We start from the raw sequence: 24,792 nt of genomic DNA on the forward strand, positions 1-24,792 counted from the left end.
AAATGTTGTTTAAGTTGAAAACTTGGTAACACTTTATAATAACTACACACAATTCGTCATTTATTAAGCCTTTGTTACATATTAGTTAATGGTTTGTTCATCATTAGTAATTTATTGTTCATACATAATTTATCACAGTTTCCGTCATATTTATCAATCGTTCAATCCTTAGTGTAAACTGCGCCTTTCTCTGCCTTTCTCCGCCCATAAACGCAATTTACGAATGTCCACAACTGAATGGCAGCCCTACATACAAAAGCGCCAGTTGAATGAAGTTAACTGATGACAACATTAAAAAGAATCAAATGTTTAGCGATCATGAAATAATACCATACATGATAAGATGTAAACAAGCAGGGAGATAATGAAGATCAGTAGTTCTACTCAAACTACTTGTGCACGTAGGCTATGGATGATTGGTCAAATCTAGCAAGTAGGAAAGTTTAAGTGAATGACTTGAAAGTGAAAGTAAGACATTCGAAAGGCCAACGAAGTTAAAGGTTGCTTTTGGTAGTACAAATTAGCCTGGAAACCAGACTCTCTGACTTCGCAGAGAGTCTGGCCTAGATCCATAGACTGTCCCAGTGACTTCCGTTTTACTTCCGCTACAAGGGACCTATCTTTCAAAAAAATATGAACGGGAGTTAATGGAGAGATAACATTTATTTTTTGGTCCAGTTTGAATTGTGCCACGAATTTCACATATGATGTGTGTGAATTTAAAAAATAAATTTTCACGTCAAGAAAGTACTGTTGTTCGATAGACTTCAAAAGTTATGTTGGTTTTGTGTGAATCCGCTCAGTGGACTACATCTCTCGTCTCGAACGATGTACGTCACCAACGTAATGAAACCAAAGATTGTTGATGAAACGATAAGATTAGCTGTTATGCTAGTTAACGGTTGCATCTTGCTGCCTGCTATGTCACTTAACAGTATGTAATGTACAGTCTATGGACGAATACAACTTACCTGATGTGTTTAATCCTCTGACTCATGGTATTTTCATCGGCAAGGAAAGCCCAATTAAGACCTGTTGCTGGTATGCTTGTACAATCTAGTGTGGCTGTGAATGAGCTAACGTCACTAAGCGGCGACTGATGGGTTTGTAGTCGTTGGAATTACGATCTTTCACAATGTTGTAATTCAATAGTTACTGAAACAAACTGCAAATGTCTTTACATGAAAAATTGTCTTTAAAATTGACAAACATCATATGGGTAATTCAAGGCACAAGTCAAATCGACCAGAAAATAATTTCTTTTTTTTTACCAAGCATAGACTGGCGTTCAAAATTTTTTGAAAGATAGGTCCCATGGAGGCAAGTGGAAGTGGCATCACTGGGACACTCTATAGGCGTTTGTTTATTTCCGGGTGGGAGGGCACAGTTTAAGGTTTAAAATCATTGGAGTTCCTTTGAACCACTTTGAACCAATCACTAATAACCAGCGTTTCGTCATACAGAGAAGTTTCTCTGCAGCACGCCCCTAACAAGTACGGGTGCATCTTATCAGCAAACAATCACACGTTTCATCTGCGTAACTCTCGCCAAAATGCATCATATAGTGTTTTGTGAATGTACCCAAGTCAAACTTTCATATAAATGCATAAGTACGCCCAAAAGCCACTTTTAAGCTTGTGTGCGTTGTCGTTTTAATTGAAATTACCTTTTGAATGGGATTCCTATAGGGCTACTACTTTTTTGATACAATCGCATCAAAATCGATATTTTTCAAATACTATGAAGGCTCGACACAACATGAAACTTTGATCGAAGTATCATCAGTGTCACTACATATGAACTCGAGCATTGAGAACATTGTTGGTGTACACAGAGTTTACTAAAAGAGAGGTTTTGAACTAGCCTGACGAGCCAGACCCACAATAAAATGTAGGGTCTGGGCACTCACCGTTTGTCCAAAAGTGCTCAGTCCGGTAGGGATAATCAGTTGTCTTTCAAATACCCTCTGCACGCAATAATAGACAGCGGCAGCGCTATGAGTCCCATCGTTTCCCACCAGCGGAGCTTTAGTTGGCTAGTTCAAACGCTTGCCAACTTAATAAAAGCTTAACTCGTGGTCACACTGTTACAGTTCCAACAGCAACATCCATCTTATTTTTCAAGTAGCAGGGAATTCAAGCTAAACCGTTGCAACTCTGCCATCAATCATTATGTTAAGCCCACCTAACGACTCTATACACGATTTCATTGGTCTGATTAAGTTTCGATTTCAGGAGCTCACAAGCCAACGGAGAGTTGCTAGACTAGCCACTAGGGGCTCGTCTAGATTTCTAGGCTAGTTTTGAACAACTCACTTGTTTTTTTCTGCTCGCTGCCATCTTGCGAGTGAGTTGTCCAAAATCTTTCTTTTTAGTAAACTATGTGTACACGAGCAATGTTCTTAATGCTCGAGTTCATATGTAGAGACACTGATGATGCTTCGATCAAAGTTTCAAGTTATGTCGAGCCTTCTTAGTGTTTGAAAAATAGCGATTTTGACCCGACCATGTAGCCTACTAAACTACAGTTTGATTCGGCATGCGTTAAGTAGCCTATTTCAAGTGACAAAATCTATGACTAAAGTTTAGCTGACGATATAACATCCTACTCCACTTTGACTTTGTTCATGACACTCCTGTTAATAGGCTAAACTATTATTTACATTTGCTCAAAGATTTCATAAGTATAAGTCCTTTTCGCTCCCTACGTTGATGTATTCCAAGCGATCTGCTTCAGGGGCGGGGACGTAGTAATTGAAACACCATGCCTGGGTACGTAATCGCTCTCAGGGACGCCCTCTGTTTGCTGGTTGGTCGGCTGCCCAACTGCCGAAGTAAACGAGCGTGAATCAACCTATTCCAGACGGAGTACTGTAGGGAGAAGAAATCGACCGGAAGTACGTAGGCAGGCCGAGGCCAGGCTAAGTACAAATACTTTCACCACAAAAACTGGTGCTCCCTTTCAGACCCCACGTCCATTGGAATGGACATGACATATTTTTGGGTCTAAACCAATGAAAATCTGTGATTTCACCATTTTAATTATGCTTTGTAACTGATTGGATCCTGATGACCCAATCAGAATGCAGTTAGGGCCTGTAACTTGATCTGAGAGCACTTCAGACATCAGACAAGCATGGCTCTGAAGCTAGATAGGAACAGGACTAAGCACCTTTTCCCCCTCATAAATATAAATTTATGTTTATGATAGCCTAACCAATTTGCACTCAGTATAATTCTAACAATTGCAGGTGATGATATTTGAAGTTAGTTTGAATATATTTCATAACAGTGTAGTACAGGATTTTAATGTCCATCCCAATGGACATCAGGTGTTGGGAGATGTTAGCCAACACTCATTTAATTAGTGTCACCAGGCAAGATTCTGACATATCCTCAAGACCCAAGCTATAATTTTGAATGCATTTTTTATTTATTTCAGCTATTTTGGATGAATGTGCACTCATTTTAATAAAATGTGTCGTCATTTTGCTAAATCGTGCTCTCATTTTATTAGATTGTGCACTGAATTCAGTCAAATGTGTGCTCACTATATTGTGTGCACGTTTTACTAAATTGTGCGCTCAATTTACAACAATTAAAATGAGAGCACAATTTAGTAAAATGAGTGCACTATTTAGTATAACGTGCATAAGTTTTACTAAATTGTGTGCACGTTTACTAAATTTAGTCAAACGAGTGCACTATTTAGTATAACAAGCGCACGATTTAGTAATATGTGCACACAATTTAGTAAAATAAGCGCACATTTTCTGGATATATACCAAAAAATATCTTGCAATGACCGCTCTAGGGTTCCGTACTAACTATGTTACAATCTATTCTCGTTAGTATAACAGTACCCAGAGTACGCTCTGGATGCCCCGAGAGTGTGACACTTTGAATAAATGAACGATAATTCCACCCACACTCCAAATATACGAATGGTTAAAAGTTTCAGAGTTGGCTCAGAGCACTTGGAGTGGCAATTTACAAACGCACCCTTAGTAAAACAGGTGCATAATTCAGTAAAATGAGCGTATATTATCTTGATACAAAAACAATCTTGCAATGACATCTCCTGGGGGGTGTCATTGCAAGATTTTCTATGTATAGAGAAAACATACACTCGTTTTACTAAATCATGTGCTCGCTTTACTAAATTGTACGCTCGATATACTAGATATTGTGCGCTCGTTTAACTACAGTACATAGTGTGTTCATTTTACTAAATTTTGCTCTCGTTTTATTTATTTTACTAAATTGTGCGCTCTTTTTCCAAACATTAAAATGAGAATGTGATGAAATAAAATGAGAGTGCAATTTAGCAAATGAGCCCACAATGTAGTAAAATAAACACACTGTTTAGTAAAACAAGTATGTGATTTACAAAATTGAGCGCACAATTTAGTAAAATGAGCACACACACTTTAGTAAAGCACATTCCCTCCATATACACAAACAAATATGTTGCAAACATACCCCGGTGTTCCGTATTGGAACGTGTAATTAAAAAATTAAATTTAACAGTTCAGTTCATAAGACTGTGTGAAAACAACAGTGCAAAAAGCAAAAAACAATGCAAACTGTGTGTGTATATTGAAAACTGCTGAACATTCACCACAGGTATTGTGTGGACGCAATCTGGCACATTAGTTAATGTGCATGTTTTGACTTGCTCATAGACATATAAACACATTCAGACACATGCAAACATTCAGTTCCAAATGTTTAAGTCATATGTGATTATTACTTTCAATACTACTATGTAAAAAACATAGTGTTTTTTCCCTAAGTCCTCATGTCATTTTACACCTATTTAGTCGAGGCGTCCATTGTAATAAAATAGTTATAAAGACATGATTTAGCAAATAATTATTTTTTCCCCTTTATTTCTACATTGGAGAGGAGTAAAAATCAGCTGAATAATTTTTTTTGCTCAACAGAAAAAAAAACAGGTCTGAAGGGGCTAAATAGCGATTCTGTTGTCTTTGAAAGGTTCTCTTATTGACGCATTGAACTGTAATTTGGATTAACACCTGCTTTTACAAGGCGGAAGTATTTAGGCGCAGAATAGACGTGCGCTTTCAGGAGCAGTCTTTGTACATACTGCGGAATACATAATTAGGCCCTCTTTACTCTTCCCCTCCCATCTTTTTACGCTAAACTCCCACTTTCCCCTGGATCCTCCCATGAATGCATATGCATGACATGACAAACGCAATCTGCCACTCCCGCGACAGGCAGTTTGCGCTTTTACATCATTGCGGCCTGTTTGTACATACCTCGCAATGATTTTACACCCACATTATGAAACAAATACGCCTGAAGTGGGCGCAAAAGCGTTAGTACATCTGGCCCTGAGTCTTACGTGACTAGCTGTAAACTCCGCTAGCAACTTTCCATGCATTCAGTGTAGTTTAGTTTAGTGAGAAAGTGCAATTCAGTCTAGCAGGAAATTAATGTACATTTAGTTTAGCATTATGTTTATGTCCGTATGGTCTATGTCTGTGAATGTTTAGTGAGTCTCAGAATATTAATTAACTGTTGTTTTGTGCACCTGAACATTCCATGTCGCATGTCCCATGACAGTGATGGTATAGGAATGATGCAATATAGCCCATTCAACTACTTATTTTTATTTTGCTTGTGCAGATGCTGTTTTATGTATGCCAGTGCCTGAAGGCATGTTTTGTTTTAAAGGAGAATTCCGGTGTGATATTGACCTAAAGTGTATTGAAACATGATACCGAGTGTGAACGTATGTCTCATAGCCCATCTCAAGGCTCAATGTATCTCCACATTTCATTGGTAGACTTCCGAGGGCCCTGACATTTAAAACGAGACATTGAGAACTTTGAAAAAGCACTGGTAGTTTACTTACAAGATGATTTATACAGACAGTATCTTCAATGGTTTAGTGTTTGCAGCCATCTTGAATTTAGTCACCATAAGTCGAAAGCAACGAGTAAGAATGAACAGGTATGATAAGGGATCAGATTCCAAAAATAATTCAGTGGAAATGCATGGATTCCAGTTTCTTCCAGTAGCAGCAACTGGAATCCATGCATTTCCATGCAAGTTTTCAATGTCTCGTTTTAAATGTCAGGGCCCTCGGAAGTCTACCAATGAAGTGTGGAGATACATTGAGCCTCGTAAATCGGTGTAAAACAGTGATTTATTTGCATGGCTAGCCCGATGCCGAAGCACCACTATTGAAAAAGCTGTTGGTAGCATCGGCTAACTAGCGCCAGATTTTGGAGTGCAGGGGACAAGCCGAGATGGGCTATGAGACATACGTTAACACTTGGTATCATGTTTCAATACACTTTAGGTCAATATCACACCGGAATTCTCCTTTAACTTTCCTTAAAGGAATAAATGTGATAAGCCAGTTTTGGTCTCAGTCCCTTCACTGTCTGACTAATAGTCATATATTACTAATATATTAATTAAGCTTAACCAACTTTATTATAAGGGGCCCCACGCTGATTGCTATATACTACTAATATATTAATTGAGCTTAACCAACTTTATTGTAAGGGTCCTATGGGGAGTGGTTCATATTGGGATAGGCAGACCAACTTTATTGTAAGAGTCCTATGGGGAGTGGTTCATATTGGGATAGGCAGAAGCACAGTTTATTAAAAATTAGTTAAATAATAATATGTCATTAACTTTTCTATTAACATATAGTTTGTAAATAAACATTTAACAAATGATGTAAGAAATAACTGTTAATTAGTGCCAAAAAGATATTTAGTTAACTATTAACAAATATTAATACAATATTAGTTAATAGATTTGTTAAAACATTAACATACAGATTTTATGCGAACAACTGATATTTAATTCATGATGAAAAAACTATTAACTTGTGCCAAATAGATATTTTAGTAACAATGAACAAATATTAACAAAGGGTTAGGTAATTACTAGTTTGCTATTTATTATGGCACCTTATTATGAAGTGTTTCTTTATTTGGGTCAAGATCAATGTATCCCATCTAAACAGAGAATGTATTTAGGTCTAAAAAGTGTAGGGCATGCAAACTGTGATACATAATTAATTGAATAATCTAAATTTGTCTAACAAAAGGCATTTGCTACTTTGAAGTTAGGTACTGACACTAACAATGTATAGCTAACATACTAACTGACACTAACAATATATAGTTTACATCTTTGCTGAAATGTTCAAGCAGACATGCTGGCATTTGATGCAGTACCACTTGTGGGAACAGAGGTCAGATCTATTTTCTATGGAAATAAAAGTTTTCAGATGGAAAACTGGATTTTCTTATTAGGTTACGTTAACTCTTTTCCTCAATAAAATAGCCTACATACAGTATGGTGATACTAAAACAAATATCTTAGGCTTTTACTGCAACAGCATATTTAGTTAGTCTCAGGTAGCAATAATATTCATTGTTAACTAAATTGAGATTGTATCTTATATATTATTTTGTTTTCTCAGGATAATTCTGGGAACAAACTGTAGGCAATACGTTACATGTTATGTCCAGAAACCCAGCAGAACCAACCATGTGTTTACATCATGGTGACATTTGGTTATTGCTTTGATTCATGTTGATCATTTAAGACAACCTGTTCCTGGTAACGTTCAATGGATTTAACATTTTAAAAGAAACATGATGTTGCAAAATCCACAGTGGAAAGTTTAATTTATCACCAGAGTACATTGCAAAAAATGTCCCTCCAGATATAAGACACATTTTTAGAAATCTAAGCATACTTGTACTTAAAACAAGCACATTTGGCTGCCAGTGTGTTAAGCAAATTTGTCTTGATAAGACGTCTTGTTATAAGACAGGCTGCCCATTAAATTACCGGTAAGTAAAAAATGATCTCACTGAGAAGGCGTTCGGTAAGTCTCTTTATATTAAAAAGAATACAAACTAGATGTTTTTATCTTAATATACGATTAATAATAACACTTGGTTAGATTAGCAGTTTTTGCAGTGTATAAGACAATCAGCACAGTTGGAATAGGTCTTTCTGCCAGCCATTTATGACATTGACATAGGACCCTTACAGTTCCACAGTTATGCTCTTCTGCTTACTTTTTCTACTTCTGGTAGGATACTAGGGCATAGAATTTAGTGGCCAATATATATTTACATCAGCCCATCCATTAAATGCACACTATAGGCCCTATTTTCGCGACGCAAAACCTGACTCAAAGCAAATTATTATCCTGACGCAAAGTGTATTCCTATCGTACACTCTAGTTTTTCGCCATGCCCTTCTCTTTTATTACACGATGTGCTGAGGGGTGTGGCAATTAACGACACAGGGGTGTGGTCTGGCGCATTATCTACAAATCGTTATCTTATAGGGCAATTCCACTCAAAACTGTCACATCCATAACGCTAACACAATGACATGGTATTTAGTTGGCGTCATGGGCATGACAGTTTTGCATGGAATTGCCATGTACTATCTAAAAAGCATTACGCCACTGACCAAGAAAAACCTGGTCTATAGTGAAAGGCGCATATGAAGCACAGCTGAAGATGCACTGTCACGAGATGTAAGCAGCAACTCCTCTGCTGGATAAATGTCCTTAGGTTTTTTAATCAGTCATTTGAACATTATTGGGGTAAGTGTTTCTTTTTTCAGGCAATGTTTTTGATGGTAACCCATTGTCAGTCAATAGTGAAAGTAATTAACTGTGTATAACTGTTTTGTCGTTGACATTGACACCACAGTGAAGTTAGTTTCACTTTGCCTATGAGTTCAAATAATAGACGAGTGCAGATGTGTGTAGGCCATACTCTGCTAGGTTTTAGTAAAGCATAGTGTAGTGGAATACTTGTTCCATACGGTCTTGCATGCAAGCAGATTACTTCAATTGCGCCGCTGACTATCAAAATACCAATGCGCTGCTTGAAGTTGCATTGCTGGCTGTTAAAGGGAATGACTATGTCATTTTCATTGGTTTAAAGGATGTTACGCCCAAAACTCACCCATGACTGATTAAGAAACATAAGAATCGACTTGTTGCGCCAGGCGTCCGACGTTTGAAAACAAAACCACCCCCAATGTGGACTGGACAAACCCCTAAGCTATTCGCGAGTGACCATGCCTTTCAGATCACTGAGATAGGGCCCTAAGATTCATTACCATGATGGCTATCCATTACAACGGCTAACCAATGTGGGGACTATGTAGTGGTATAGGGCCACCTGGCCATTTTTAATGCCTGCTTTTGAATAATAGAGAATAAGCTGGGGGGAGAGAGAGGGGGGGGGTAGTTTGTCTGAGTTGGCAGAAGAAGGAGAAGGTGAGGAAGACATAGAGTGAGGAAGGCAGAGAGAAGCGGTAGACTGAACGAACAATGGACATTATGCCTTGCCCTTATTCGGTCTCTGTGGCAGACACATGGGCATACATGCGTGTGTTTCTCACCAGTGCAGATAGTGATCATCGTTGTCGTGCACTCTAACTGTGGGCGCATTGTTCACTAATCAACCAACACCACAATAGCACTCCTGAGCCGAAGGTGCTGTGACAATAGCTCCATAGACGAGTAAAGTATCTCTCTCTCACACACACACACACACACACACACACACACACACACACACACAAAGAAACACACATGTACGAGTGAAATGATTTTTGCAGTGGATATGTGTGCATACTGTATGATATTAGGTAAAGATTCACATGTAATTATGACCGCCCGAGCTTAAGCGGCGTCATATAGGTTTAGTCAGATTTTTTTTTTTTTTTTTTTTTTTTCGCATGCCCAAATTTCCGCCAATGATTCCCCGACACTGAAAGACCGGGTACACAAAACTTGGTGGACATGTAACCCCACATGGATAGCATGGAACCATCGTTTTTCGTTTTGATCTGTAGCCCCCGCTGAATTGGACCCCCGAAAGGAGGGTAGGGCAGACACAGTTTTCTGTGAATATCTCGAAACCGTAGGGTTTAGGAGGACCATTTTTTTTTGTATGTTGATCTCAAGGGGCCATGTCAACCCATTCCATAACCACTCATTTCATGTATAGCGCCACCTAGTTAAACACAAAAAAAGTAAAAATGAGGTGGTGTAATTGAAGGTATTTGTGACCTAACATAGTCAAACTGCACAAAATTGGAAGTGTAGGATCATTATGACACCCTCTGTATGCACGCCAAGTTTTGTGGAATTCGTTCATGGGGGCCACACAATAAATTAATTTATGTTACTATACACCAACTGGCCTGTAGGTGGCCGGAGACAGTTTTCTGTGAATATCTCGAGAACCGTAGGGCCTAGGAGGTCCACCTTTTTTTTTGTATGTTGGTCTTAAGGGGCATGTCAACCCATCCCATTACCACTTATTTCATGTATAGCGCCACCTAGTTAAAAAAATTAAAAAGCAAAAATTAGGTGTTTTCATCTCAATATCTCTGGCTGACAAGGTCAAAACTGCACGAAATTAAAAGTGTAGGATCATTATGACACCCTCTGAATGCATGCCAAGTTTTGTGTACTTTCGTTCATGGGGCCTTACAATAAAATAATTTATGTGTACATTTAGTGACGCACACCAACAAGGATTCCCCGACACTGAAAGACCGGGTACACAAAACTTGGTGAGCATGTACCCCCACATGGATAGCATGGAACCGCCATTTTTCGCTTTCATCTGCAGCCCCCGCTGGACTGGACCCCCCGAAGGAGGGTAGGGCAGACACAGTTCTCTGTGAATCTTTTATGGTATGTTGGTCTCAAGGGCCCACATCAACCTGGCTCATAATCACTCATTTGTGATTTGCCCCCGTAAAAAAAAAATGAAAATCAGTAGGATTAAAAGAAAGCCAAAAATAAATATTCATCATCATGGCTGCATTTTCAGTATTGGCGAGAAGTAGTCGCTTGTCCACTAGATGGCGATCGCTGCAGTGAGACGAATTTTGTTGGAAGTTAAAAGTGGGTTGGAAAACAATGGACGCTTCCATACAAGGACTGTAATTTACCGCAGAGCTTAACATCTAATAAGGATAGGACGATGTTCACATGAAGTGTAATTCCCATTTCTTCTTGAAGCCTAAATAAATCTGAGGATGTTTATCGGACATGCTTGGTTTTACTGCAGGTACATTAATCTTGTAATATCAATAAGGACCTAGGTAATGTTACCGCTAGCTTGGTTGAGTGATGGAGGCATTTGATTTATTGCATTTGTAGAAAACTATAAATGCGTTATACCAAGCAAATGTATAGCAGCACTGTTTGTATCTTTCGACTGTCATTTATTGCACGTATACAAAAATCATTCTGTGCAATGGAAGATTTTACCAACGCTATAATCGGGTCTGATACAGTTTTGCCTATACATGCGAGACTGAGACGCCTGTTTATTTTGTTTTTAAGTGCGCAGGGTGTGAGAGGGGAATCGATGTGCTTTGATTACAGCTTGGTAGTTGTAGTCTGTGAAATTAAAAAAGCACGTGTGTGAAGTATCCAAACAATGACACCTTCATTTCATTATGGCTGCTTTAGCAAAACACCTTAAGCTACTGTGTAGTGGGTCCCATTTAGAAGTGGCTACTTCATTCAAGGCTTTTTGACTCATGGAGCTGCGTGAATGTTATTACAACTTTTCGCCACGATATGACAGTTTAAGTCCGCTTTGATACTGTAAGGCGAAGCCATTGGTTTCCAAAGGAGATTTTATTTGTGTCGCCAGCATAGCCTATTGACAATTTATGTTGTCAATAGGCCTACCTTATAATCCTACCTGTAGCTTAGGAAGCTAACAACTTTCTATTAGGATCTAGTTTGTTAGTTACCGCTTTGTCATAACTCCCTGATGCATTTTTTGCATTTAGAATAGCCAGAGCCAGTATATCTCAATCGAAAATTAAACAATATCGGGTGCCTATGGACTAGGCTGGGTGAACCCAGCCTGATCTGCCCGCCATTTATTTTTGATTTCTTAAAAGATTGAGCTTGGTCTGATGAAAGCCAGACTAGCCATGGACCTCAGTTAAACAATGCAAGGGAACATGAATCAGCCTATATTTGCACTAACAATAACGGACAAAAGCTCTTCAACTTTGGCCCGTTAAAATGTGTATGAACAGTCTAGCGACGATTTCATCAAGGCCCATTTGGACATGTCAGTTATTTGCACCACTGGTTAGATGTAAAACAGCATTTCGCTTCAGACTAGGCTACTGTTACTTAATTTGTGCATTAACAATAACGCTTTCAGACTACTGTTACTTAATTTGTGCATTGACAATAAAGTATTACATGAACTAAAGATGACTAAAATCTTATGTAGAAGAAGAAACATTCACAAAAATCCATCCATCCAAAATGACCTTTTGTTTTGATAGCTGTTGAAAACGGCATGGAACTGACAGAGATGTTTTTTTTGTTTATAAATACATAAAAAAAATAAATAAATAAATAACATTATGCTGATACCTTTGCTTTTCCCAAATACAATGTAGCCTACAGGTGTAAGTGACCTTTCATCAATCCAGTTGCAATGGATGAACTGTGATGAACTGCCCTACTTGTGATTGTTTAGAGATTTTAAAGGTTTTATAACAATTCTACATCTTCTTTGGCTATTCTACAATCTATTCACCTTTTTCAGCACCAGTAGGGTACTTTCTGTGCAGCCAAACACACACACACTCAGGCATGCCAAACAAGCATACACAAAAGTTTCAAGAGTGGGGATGGAGTAAAATATGGAGACAAATTGAAGTGTGATTTATTTTCAAGAACGGATGTACAGGACTGAGCTGGGCGGTCATATTTTGTAATCACGCTTATGCGTACATCTAGTTTAAAACTCAAACTGTGGGCGCATTGTTCACTAATCGACCAACACCACAATAGCACTCCTGAGCCGAAGGTGCTGTGACAATAGCTCCATAGACGGGTAAAGTATATCTCTCTCACACACACACACACACACACACACACACACACACACACGTGTGTGTGTGTGCGCTCAAAGTTTTGTTCAATAAGGTGGTTTCCCAATTGAGTTACTGAATGCCTTGATAAGTCAGCCACTTCCTTGATCCCTACTCCTTGATCCATGTGATACATTTTGTCTAACAATAAGTTACAAATCTACTTCAGATCTCTTGAAAAGCTACTGTGTGTTCATTGGGTGTGTGTGTTTAAACAGGATTGCCATTGAATGCATTTCAAAATGTCCAATGATGACTCTGCGTGAACAGTGCACTGCATGGTGACATTGAACAGACCAACAATAGCTTGAATTCAGCCCAATGCCTTAATTGTTTTTGGTTTTTACAGCTATAAACATATTGTAAATTGTAGATGAATTAATGGGTTATGGTTGAGGTACTTGATGTTGGTGCAAATTAAAAATAAAAATTGCTGCATTTTGACCTGGGGAAATTATCTCCTGGGGAAATTATCTATATCGATAACTCCCTGGTATGCTGCCTATGTATTAGTATGAGAGCTTGTTTATGTACATTTTCTGTGTGTGTGTGTGTGTGTGTGTGTGTGTGTGTGTGTGCGCGCACGCACGTGCAGACCTAGCAGAGTTCCGTAAAATATTTGCCAAAGCACAACATATTGCTATCATCACCGGATCAGGAGTCAGCGCTGAGAGCGGAGTGCCTACATTCAGAGGAGAAGGGGGCTACTGGAGAAAATGGCAGGCACAGGTACACACACATACACACAGACACACACACATAGAGAGAGAGAGAGAGAGAAGAGAGAAAGAAAGAAACACAACGGCCAAGACTAATTGACATGTATCATACATAAGCACACACGCATGGACATGGAATCAAACACTACAAAAGTCATGCCATTTACACCCTGGTGGATGTACAGCGACATTCTCACACACACACACACACACACACACTATAATTGGCATTATGAATAAAATACTAGTTGAACTATAACTGTGTGATTGATATTTGATGATCAGTCATGAAAATTAGCCCATAAATAAATAAAGTAGCCTGACCTTTCCTGTCAGTGTGTCAAGTACATTTTGAAAATTAAAATCAATGATTCTGAGGGCCAGATGTACGTACATTTGCGAACGTAGCGTTATCAGCGTCATGGACAAACCGCAGATTGCGAACGCTGTCAGACCCAAGTTTCCTTAGTATTTATCAAACTACTGTAAACTGCGCCTTTCTCTGCCTTTCCCCGCCCATAAATGCAATTTACGAACGTCCACAACTGAATGGCAGAGCCTATACTAGCACAGTTGAATGAACTTAACTGATGACAACATTAAAAAGAATCAAATGTTTAGCGTAAGACATTCGAAAGGCCAACGAAAGTTAAGGTTGCTTTTGATAGTACAAATACTTACAAAACTGGTGCTCTAAATAGCGATTCTGTTGTCTTTGAAAGGTTCTCTTATTGACGCATTGAACTGCAATTTGGATTAACACCTGCTTTTACAAGGCGGAAGTATTTAGGCGCAGAATAGACGTGCACTTTCAGGAGCAGTCTTTGTACATACCGCAAAATACATAATTAGGCACTCTTTACTCTTCCCCTCCCATCTTTTTTTTCGCTAAACTCCCACTTTCCCTGGATCCTCCCATGAATGCATATGCATGACATGACAAACGCAATCTGCCACTTTCAGCTCCGCGACAGGCAGTTTATGCTTTACATCATTAAGCCTGTTTGTACATACCTGCAATGATTTTTTACCTGAAAACAAATATATGCCTAAAGTGGGCGCAAAAGCGTTAGTACATCTGGCCCTTAGTGCCTCTCTCTCTCTGGTTGTTATTCCCTTTCTCTTTGTCTTGCTCCTATTTTCCCTTATTTTCTCTTTTCTCTCTCTTACTCTAATTTTCTCCCCCTTTTCTCAACTCTGATCACTAATCTCGCTTTATCAATCCCCCTATCCTTCTTTCCCTCTCTCTCTCTTCCCCACTTTTCTTTTTCTCTTCATCACTCTCACTCTTTCCTTCTCTCTCTCTCTCTCTCTCTTTCAGGATTTGGCCACTCCTTCAGCGTTTTCTCGTTCTCCATCATTGGTGTGGGAATTCTACCACTATCGACGTGAGGTCATGCTTTCAAAAAAGCCCAATGCAGCCCACATCGCCATCGCTGAGTGTGAGACTCGACTGTCCAAACAGGCAAGAGCGCACGTGCCCGTACACACACTGTGAAAACACACTCTCACGCAAATGTGTGCCTGAAACCCTCTTGTGTTGTAGGGCCGTTCTGTGGTGGTGATCACCCAGAACATTGACGAGCTGCATCGCCGTGCGGGCTCCAAGAATGTTCTGGAGCTTCATGGTAAGAGCCTGGCCTTTAGGCCCTTGCTACCCTGGGCCCGCTACTGAAGCGCTACATTTGCGGAGCGTAAAGATAGTTTTCGAAGACTGGTCTAATTTGTTCGAACATATGCACTGCTATCACGTTTGGTGTAGTCAGTTCCATTGATTGTAGTGAAAGCGAATTGTTGAAGCCGACACTCCGTGATCAGAACATTTCAATTACCTGTCCCTGTAACAGTGGTGTTTTTCAGCCATGTGCTGTGAAAGATCGTCAGGTGGTGGTTAATCCCTCCCATGCCAGTGGAGGCTGACAAGTCCAGTGCTTATGTCCGGTTTCGGTGCTACTAAGATAAGATAAGATAGATAAGATAAGATAAGACTTTATTTAATCCCACACCGTGAAAATTTACTTGTTTCAACAGCCCGGAAAACATGTTCAATAAACGGAAAGGAAAAACATTGGCGAAATATAAAACCAGTATATTTTTAAAAAAAAAAGATACGTAGATGATAAGAATAGCAGATGAGACTTATAGAGCCCCACTATAATTCTATAATACTATACTACTACTATACTATTAATAGGACAATTGGAAGCACCTTTAACCCATTGTTAGCTTGTGTTATACTCACAAATACCACATACCACAAGTATCAGGTACGTTTTTTCTAGCATTTGACAACATCGGATTGGCTGTCAGATAAGCATTGGCTGAGCATTGGCTTGGTTTGATTGGCTGAGATGCAGCTACACTGCATTCCTTTACATCCAATGACTTCTGTGATTTGTATTTATAATAGTGTTGTATTGTAGGCTGTACTTTCCTAAACATTTTAGTTGTTTTATGTCTTTCTATCTCTCTCTCTCTTTTTGTATGTGTGTGTGTGTGCATGTGTGTGTGTGTGTGTGTGTGTGTGTTCCTCCACAGGAAGCCTTTTTAAGACACGCTGTACAATGTGTGGAAATGTAGCTGTCAACACAAAGAGCCCCATCTGCCCAGCTTTAGAAGGGAAAGGGTCAGAACACTCATCACACATGCACGCACACACACACACACACACACACACACACACACACACACACACACACACACACACACACACACACACACACGCGCACACATGCATGCACACACACACTTGCACGCACACCCACACACACACACACGCACACACACGTGCACACGCACACACACGCACACACACACACACACACACACACACACACACACACACACACATACACACACACACACATCCACTCACTCACTGTACATTCACAAACACACTCTCACGCACACACACTAACACACATACTATATTGAAGTAATCTTCTTCGTAATAGTCTGAGTCCGGTGGGGGAATGTATGCTGCACATGGCTATGGTGATGCCTATGGTATTTGTTCAAACAACATAATAATATTTAAAATTGAACAGGGAACAGAATGTAGGTCAAATATAATAAGGAGAATAGTTATAATACACAATAATATCAATTCAATCAATAGCCTAATAAAAAGCAATGGAAAAAAGGGGAAAGGCAATAATAAAACAATAATGTCCATTCAATCAATAATATAAAAACAATGACATAAGACTACATTAAGGAGAATATCAATAATAAACAATAATGTCAAATTAATTAACAGCCCAATTGAAATAAAACAACATTATACAAACCATGACACATAAGCGCTTAAACAACTAAGTATATGTTGAATAGGAATGTCTTTAGACCCCTCGGAGAGCACTGGGCAATTCATTCCACCAACATGGAACCACTGAAGAAAAGAGTCTGGAATTAGACCGAGTTTTCATGACTGGTCGACACAACAGACGCTCACCAGAAGACCACAGTGGGCGGTTGGGGATGTAAGGCTTGATTATTGAATTAAAATAACTAGGAGCAGATCCAGTTAGTGTCCTATAGGCCAAAGTGAGAGATTTAAATTTAATTCTGGCTACTATAGGGAGCTAATGGAGAGTAACTAGGAGAGGAGTTACATGTGTCCTCTTTGGCTGATTGAAGACCAGGCGTGCTCCAGCATTCTGAATCAGCTGTAATGATCTTGTTACACAAGCTGGTAAGCCAGCTAATAGTGAATTACAATAGTCCAGCTTAGAGATGACCTTGGTCTGAACAAGAAGTTGTGTGGAATCTTGTGTCAGATAAGGTCTGATCTTCCTAATGTTGTAAAGCATAAACCGACATGATTTTGCAATAGAAGCTATATGCTCAGAGAAGTTCAGTCGGTCATCAATTACAACGCACAAGTTTCGTGCCAATCTAGTTGGGGTCAGTGAAGTTGAGTCAAGCTGGATGTTAATCTGTTGGGGAATAGCTGTTTTAGCTGGAAACACCAAAAACTCTGTTTCTGAGAGATTAAGCTGAAGGTGCCGATCTTTCATCCAGGCTGAAATATCCTTAAGGCATGCAGAAATCTGGTGGGAAACACTAGAGTCATCAGGCGGGAAAGACAGGTAAAGTTGAGTGTCGTCTGCATAACAGTGATAGTCAAATCCATGGGAGTGAATGGTATCACCTAAGGAAGTGGTGTAAATAGAGAAAAGCAAGGGTCCTAATACTGATCCCTGAGGCACACCTGTGGTGAGGTCATGAGACTTAGATACCTGTCCCTGCCAAGACACGTTGAAAGAACGCCCTTTAAGGTAAGATTCAAACCAATCAAGAGCTTTTCTAGAAATACCCAGTTCAGATAGTATAGATAGGAGAATGTCATGGTTAACAGTATCAAAGGCTGCAGATAAATCTAGTAGAATTAATACTGATGACTGAGCAGAGGACTTAGCTACTCTCAATGCTTCAGTCACAGACAGAAGAGCAGTTTCAGTAGAATGACCACTCTTGAAACCAGACTGCATAGGGTCTAGTAGATTATTCTGATGAAGAAAGTCACAAACTTGCTTGAAGACCACTTTCTCCAAAACCTTTGACAAGAAAGGAAGAAGGGAGACAGGCCTGTAGTTCTTCACCTCAGTTGGATTAAGTGTACTTTTCTTTAGCAGAGGTGTAACCCTAGCCTGTTTAAAAGAATAAGGAACTATTCCAGAACTGAGTGAAGCATTAAATACATGTGTGATTGCTGGTAGAACAGCGGGTGAGAGACTGTAGAAAAGTGGACAGGACAGGATCTAATGGGAATGTTGTTGGACGACTTCGCTGAAGCAATTGAGAGACTGCTTCCTCATCAAGAGGAGAGAAAGAGTCCAATGACACATACACACATTCATTCACAAACATACCCACACAAACACACACTCCGGCATTCACACACTCCCTTTGCAAGACATTTTGTGCTTTTAACAGTCTGATTCCCACATCTCCTCATGTGTGTTTCCTTAGAGCACCGGATCCAAAGGCAGAAGATGCCCGCATCTCGGTGGAGAACCTGCCTAGGTTTGTGTGTGTGTGTGTGTGTGTGTGTGTGTGTGTGTGTGTGTGTGTGTGTGTGTGTGTGTGTTTATCCTGTTTCTAAAACTGCATGATGACACTGAAATGACTAGTGATCTATTTCACGCATTCTACTGTTTGGCTTGCTATACAGCCTTTCACCAGCTGGGGGCAATGTTGTGTAAAATCAGGTAGTTCTGTGTAAAATCAGGTAGTTCAGCCTTCATCAACTAGAGCAGGAGCTCCATGCTCATCTAGATCCCCCAGATCTCCAAGACGGCATTGTCCTGTCAAGAAGGACAGAGTTACTGGCAGAACCTGTTTATTATTATTATTATTATTATTAGTAGTAGTAGTAGTAGTAGTAGTAGTAGCAGTATTTATATAAATAATTTGTAAGTACCTTTTAAGGGCACTGTACAATTAATATGTTTAATGACTTTATACATCACATACAAATAGAAGCACAAATCAGTGCCGCCGCTACCACCACACACATCACGCATTCGGGCACCAAGGGACATTTACCGATATTTAGGCAATATTAGTAGCTCTACTGCAAACTGCTTTTCACTCATACAGAATGTTTACAATGTCAAAATGCACCAACAGCATGTTACATTAGGATGATACTTTTCGGGTCCTCTCTCACCATTAAGATCTAACTTGAACGTAATGCTACTCCATTTAATTCAAACGCGTCTGAGTGCGCTCGAGAGTAAGAGAGAGAGGCAGGCAGGTTCCAGCTTGTCTGGCTTGTCATTGTTGATAATTGATATCTTCTTTTTAATATAAGAAACTTTTAAAAGGAAATCATGAAGGCAACAAAGACAAGGCTAAAAGAGATTGCAGAGTTATAAAAGTTCTAAGAGTTATAAACTGTTAGAGCCAGGGAACTTTGACATAGGCTGCACTCACTGTGATTTGGAAAATGGACAAGAATATGAAGAGTGGTCTTTGCGTTTGTGTAATAGAACTAGTGATTCTTCAATCATTTGTTTGCCTTCATGAAGACTGTTTAACAAGTTTGTGGACTAGCCAGAGGCTATATTTGAATGGAGCTAGCAAAATATTATTATGAGAACCATGTAGACACAATGCTCTGTGACAGTGCACCATTTATAGATGAGTTTAAAAACAGCATCAAATGAGTAGTATTTCTTAAGAAAATAATATGGGGCGTGCCACCACAAAATGAGTCCAGTTTGATAAAAAAAAATGATTGGATTATTTATTGGATATTCATAATCCACAGACCTTAGGGTTTAAAACAAGGGCTCATTTGTTCAATTCCATTTAGCCAACCCAGAGATATTGGCCAAAAAGAAAATCAGCTTTAAAGTTTGTAAAGTGTAAATGAGCGCAGCTTCTAAATGCTCCATTCATGCAGGCGGTAAAACTCGTGAGGCATTCGTAACTTGTGAGGTAGCCTATAATGTTCGATCAACTTCACGACGACAAGGACAAAAATAGCCTAATGTTTTCATTTTTAAATAGGCCGCCAACTCAAAAAAAAAATTGAATTGGACCAATCAGGTGCAATCTCCGTGATGAATCTGGTCAGCAACAAATGTTTAGGTGGCTGTTTCTTCTCCTAAATCTCTTGGCTAAAATAGAAAATTTCATCAGAATAATTACGAGTGGACAGCCTATTCATGATGACATCTTGCAGAGGCCAAAAGCCAAAACACAAAGTTATCAGACCAAAGAAAACGGAAACTTTCCTGTTCTCACATACAGCAAGCGTCTGAACGAGGAAGGAAAACGTCAACTTTATCAAAACTTCAATGCGCAGCATACACATTTGGCCTTCAAAATCATATTTTTAGGTCGTTTTACAGTAAGATATGTCAATGAGTGATAGAAAAGAGGTTAAGTGGTGGTGTTCGTGATGAAATTAGAAAATACATATTTTAGTCATTTTCAACACTCTGCATTCAAATCGCTATATCTCGAAATGGATTTCCGCGACACTGGACTCATTTCATCGTGGCACACCCCATATGCCATATGTTAAAATATTATATAAAATATTAATATTATGGGGGAGGGGGTTGCACAAATGGCCAGCAGTAGCACTGGCACAAATGCAGAGGGCATTAGAAGACTATACACTATTTAACAGTAAGTGTGTGGCCTATACAAATCTAGACATGGTTGAATAGTCCAAACTCTGCCCAGGATGGCGTGAGGACAGAGACCAATTGGATGTGTGTGTGTGTGTGTCTGTGTGTGTGTGTGTGTGTGGATGTCAGAATGCGTGTGTGTATGTGTGTGTGTTAGACATTTGCTTTTCTCTTTGTACTTTGTAGCTAGTTGAGTGTGGGAGCAGGACTCATTCATAGATTTCAAAGGCAACATAAAGTTCTTGTGTAAATGTGGTGCATTAACATTACATTTAGTCATTTTGCTGACGATTCTTTCTAAAACGAAAGGGAAACAATAATTCTTTCTTAAACGAAAGGGAAACAATCAATTCAGGCGAAGTTAAATGAAAATTCTGGCGATTTTTTACATAGATCTCTGTTTCTCGAGGTCACCACCAAGTCATTTTGAAAAAAAAAAACGAGTGTAAAGTGTTGTACTGTAGCTGCCTGGGTAGCTATAGGTAGAACCGGAGCCTCATAGATATCTCTCTAGAGCTATAGGTAGAACCGGTTGTTTTCATTTGTTTTTCATACCGACAGTACTCGGTTACCTCGAGAAACCTCCAGATCTATGTGAAAAATCCAGATCTATGTGAAACATCGAGATCGATGTGAAAAATCCAGATCTATTTGAAACCTCCAGATCTATGTGAAAAATCCAGATCTATATCTATGTGAAAAATCCAGACCTATGTGAAACCTTGAGATCTATGTGAAAAATTGCCGGAATTCTCCTTTAAGTGAAGGTAAGGAAAAAGAGGGACAGTCAGGACAGAGAATGGGTTGTGGTCAGTGTTAGATTAAGCATGTCCAGCTGTTAGTAGTGCTAGGAGAGGAGGTAATAGAGAGGGACGCCCCTGCTCTGGTAAACACTGGTAGAATGTTCCACCGATGGGAAACTGCAGATGAGAAACGTTTGGGTTGCCATAAGTGTACGTGTAGCAGAGCCAGGCGGTGTACGTTGGGGGAGCACAATGGTTGGTGCAGAACTGAAAACTCCTTTTTAGGCAAGCAATATCACTTGAATTTAATGCAGGCGGCTAGTAGCCAGTGGTGGTGGGGCAACTTTGTTAGCAATATTGCTGGGCAACCACATAACCAGTTCCATTTATTGTAATTGGATGATTATGACGATTTGCCAACTGATGATTTAATTTTTCCAGAAAAGAAATTGTTGGCCAATATCAATGGGAACATACCAGAACAACAGTTATGAGGAGCCTTGCTGCACAGCATTGCTCAAAAAGTTGTCCCATGTATCATCATGCTTAGGGGTGGTGGTAGTTTAGTGGTTAAGGAGCTGGGCTAGCGTGCAGTAGCCTTGGACAACTTGTAATATACAGTAGCTGACATATGTAAGTCACTTTGGTCAAGAAGTGTCTGCTAAATGTAATGTAATGTAATGTAATGTAATGTAATCATCAGTTTAATAGTCAGAACACTTTTAAAAAATACTTTAATGGCTAAGCATTGAAGCTTGGTCAGCGAGTTTACATAACTGCAGTAGACAATCTTTGTGTGGTATTTGCGTGGGTGTTGGTGTGTGTGTGAGAGAGAAGGAGTGGGGGCAAGTCTTCAGTTTAACCTAGATATTCATTCTTGTGTACTGGTGTAACAGTTGAAAAGAACATTGTTGTTGTGTCTACTCAGAGTGTCTTGTCCTGTTCAGAATGTGCCAAATTACAAAATGAAACTGTCCTCAAAAACATACTGTGTGTGTGTGTGTGTGTGTGTGTGTGTGTGTGTGTGTGTGTGTGTGTGAACCATAGATGTGAACAATCTGGTTGTAATGGACTGTTGCGCCCAAACGTGGTCTGGTTCGGGGAGACACTAGACTCCGACGTCCTGACGGCGGCAGAGAAGGAGCTTGACATGTGTGACCTCTGCCTTGTGGTGAGTGGTGTGCGTGTGTGCGTAACCTTTGATGCCTCTCTCACCACTTCAGTTGTAATATTGATAAAACTTTGTACACACTTTGTACAAACTTTGTTCCCTATTGTGCATTGCTCATTGTGACCTGATTGAGTGCACTGTAGAGTGTGCAGTGTTAGTCAGAGTGTGTGTGTGTGTGTGTGTGTGTGTGTGTGTATAGAGTGTGTGTGTGTGTGTATAGAGTGTGTGTGTGTGTGTGTGTAGAGTGTGCAGTGTTAGTCAGTGTGTGTGTGTGTGTGTGTGTGTGTGTGTGTGTGTGTGTGTAGAGTGTGCAGTGTTGATCAGGGCCATGTTAATAAAGATAATGGACTATGAGCCCCTAGTGCCTATTGGTCTCCCACTGAGCCATCTCTCATTTCCAAATGTGTTTATTTGTTGTGTCTGTCTGTGTGTGTGTGTGTGTGTGTGTGTGTGTATATCTGTGTGTGTGTTGGTGTGTGTGTTTGTGTGTGTGTCTCTCTCTCTCTCTCTGTGTGTCTGTGTGTTTGTGTGTGTGTGTGTTTACAGGTTGGCACCTCGTCTATAGTCTACCCTGCTGGCATGTTTGCACCTCAGGTAGCGGCTAGAGGTGTTCCTGTGGCAGAGTTCAACATGGAGGACACCCCCGCTACCATGAGTTTCAGGTGAGACACACACACACACACACACACCTACACACACACATACACCTACACACACACACACACGCTTTCTCTATCTCTCAGTCAGACTGAGCAGTTATTACACAGATTGTTGTTTATTCTTATTCATGATGTTGTGTGTGTGTGTGTGTGTGTGTATGTATGTGTGTGTGTGTGTGTGTGTGTGGGTGGGGGTATGTGATTCCTTCAGGTTTCATTTTGCCGGCCAGTGTGGCAGTACCCTCCCTCCTGCTCTGGAACGTCATGAGACTGAAACCATCTGATCACTGTGTTCTTTCTCTCTTTCTCTATTCTTTTGTTCATTTCCTTTTCCTCCTCCTCTCTCTCTCTCTCCCCTCACTCTTATCCTCCCTTTCATTGTGTTGGCTCTACCTTCATCACTCTGTTTTCTCCTCTTCTCCCACCCCCTGTCGTTTCCTTTTCTCTCTGCCTACACATGTGCTGCTCTCCTCCCAGGAGCGTTCCTCTGGTCTAGCCCCTTTAAATAGCCATGACATGACTGTGGTTGGCTGCGTCTACCACTCTGTGCAACAAAAGTCTTGACAAAATGTGTGTGTGTGTGTGTGTGTGTGTGTGTGTGTGTGTGTGTGTGTGTGTGTGTGTGTGTGTGTGTGTGTGTTGTGTGGTGTGTGTGTGTGTGTGTTTGTCTGTGTTTGTATGTGTGTGTGTGTGTGTGTGTGGTTGTCTGTGTGTGTGTGTGTGTGTGTGAGTGTTCTGGTAATCTGGCAGACTGTGCCTGTGCTTGATCTAATTGTGTGCCATTAAAGTGTGTGTCATCAAAAGGGACTTGAATGGGGATTGAATAAAGAAACCTTTTTGAATTCACTCAAATGAATGCCAAATCACTACATCTGACTGTTTGTGTGTGTGTGTGTGTGTGTGTGTGTGTCTGTGTGCATGTTCGCGCATGTGCACAAATGTTTCTCATTGTGCTGTCAGGAGAATTGTTCAGGACAGAGGGAAAATCACTATCGCATTTGACACCTCATGCCACAACCATTCCTCTCACCTGGTCACACACGCACACACAGAAGATAGGAGACCTGGAGCACAGCAGCGACCTTGTGTGTGTCTGTGTGTGTGCCCATGTGCGTATGTCTGTGTGTGTGTCTGTGTGTAAGGAGATTTTACACAATTGTCTTTTCCAAAACGAACTGGAACCTGTTTCCTGTCGGCTGGCCAATTTCACACCAATCGGAGTTTACACACACCCAGACTCTGATATCCCACAGTAAACATACTCACATGTGTGCTATCCCCTCGACACCGCCAACCCCCATCCCCCACACACAGATACTCGAGGAAATGGGCTCACACCAATCAAAATGCTGGCCATGTCTGGACATGTCAGACTAAAACAATGGAGTGCATG

At 40.1% G+C, this 24,792-nt stretch overlaps 1 protein-coding gene across 6 annotated transcripts in view; it reads left to right on the forward strand.

Moving 5' to 3' along the window:
- sirt5 (sirtuin 5) overlaps positions 1 to 24,245 on the forward strand; it is a 29,624-nt gene extending 5,379 nt beyond the window's left edge. For all 6 annotated transcript variants that reach the window (XM_048252114.1, XM_048252113.1, XM_048252109.1 and 3 more), the window contains 8 exons: positions 13,555 to 13,688; positions 15,000 to 15,143; positions 15,225 to 15,306; positions 16,217 to 16,304; positions 18,653 to 18,706; positions 22,617 to 22,740; positions 23,287 to 23,402; positions 23,611 to 24,245. In XM_048252114.1, coding sequence (XP_048108071.1) covers positions 13,555 to 13,688; positions 15,000 to 15,143; positions 15,225 to 15,306; positions 16,217 to 16,304; positions 18,653 to 18,706; positions 22,617 to 22,740; positions 23,287 to 23,402; positions 23,611 to 23,683 — 815 coding nt within the window. In that variant the 3' untranslated portion in view covers positions 23,684 to 24,245. The remainder of the gene's footprint in view (positions 1 to 13,554; positions 13,689 to 14,999; positions 15,144 to 15,224; positions 15,307 to 16,216; positions 16,305 to 18,652; positions 18,707 to 22,616; positions 22,741 to 23,286; positions 23,403 to 23,610) is intronic.
- Positions 24,246 to 24,792: the final 547 nt, after the last annotated feature.

Source organism: Alosa alosa, chromosome 9 (assembly GCF_017589495.1).
Source record: "Alosa alosa isolate M-15738 ecotype Scorff River chromosome 9, AALO_Geno_1.1, whole genome shotgun sequence".
Lineage (NCBI taxonomy): Eukaryota > Metazoa > Chordata > Actinopteri > Clupeiformes > Clupeidae > Alosa > Alosa alosa.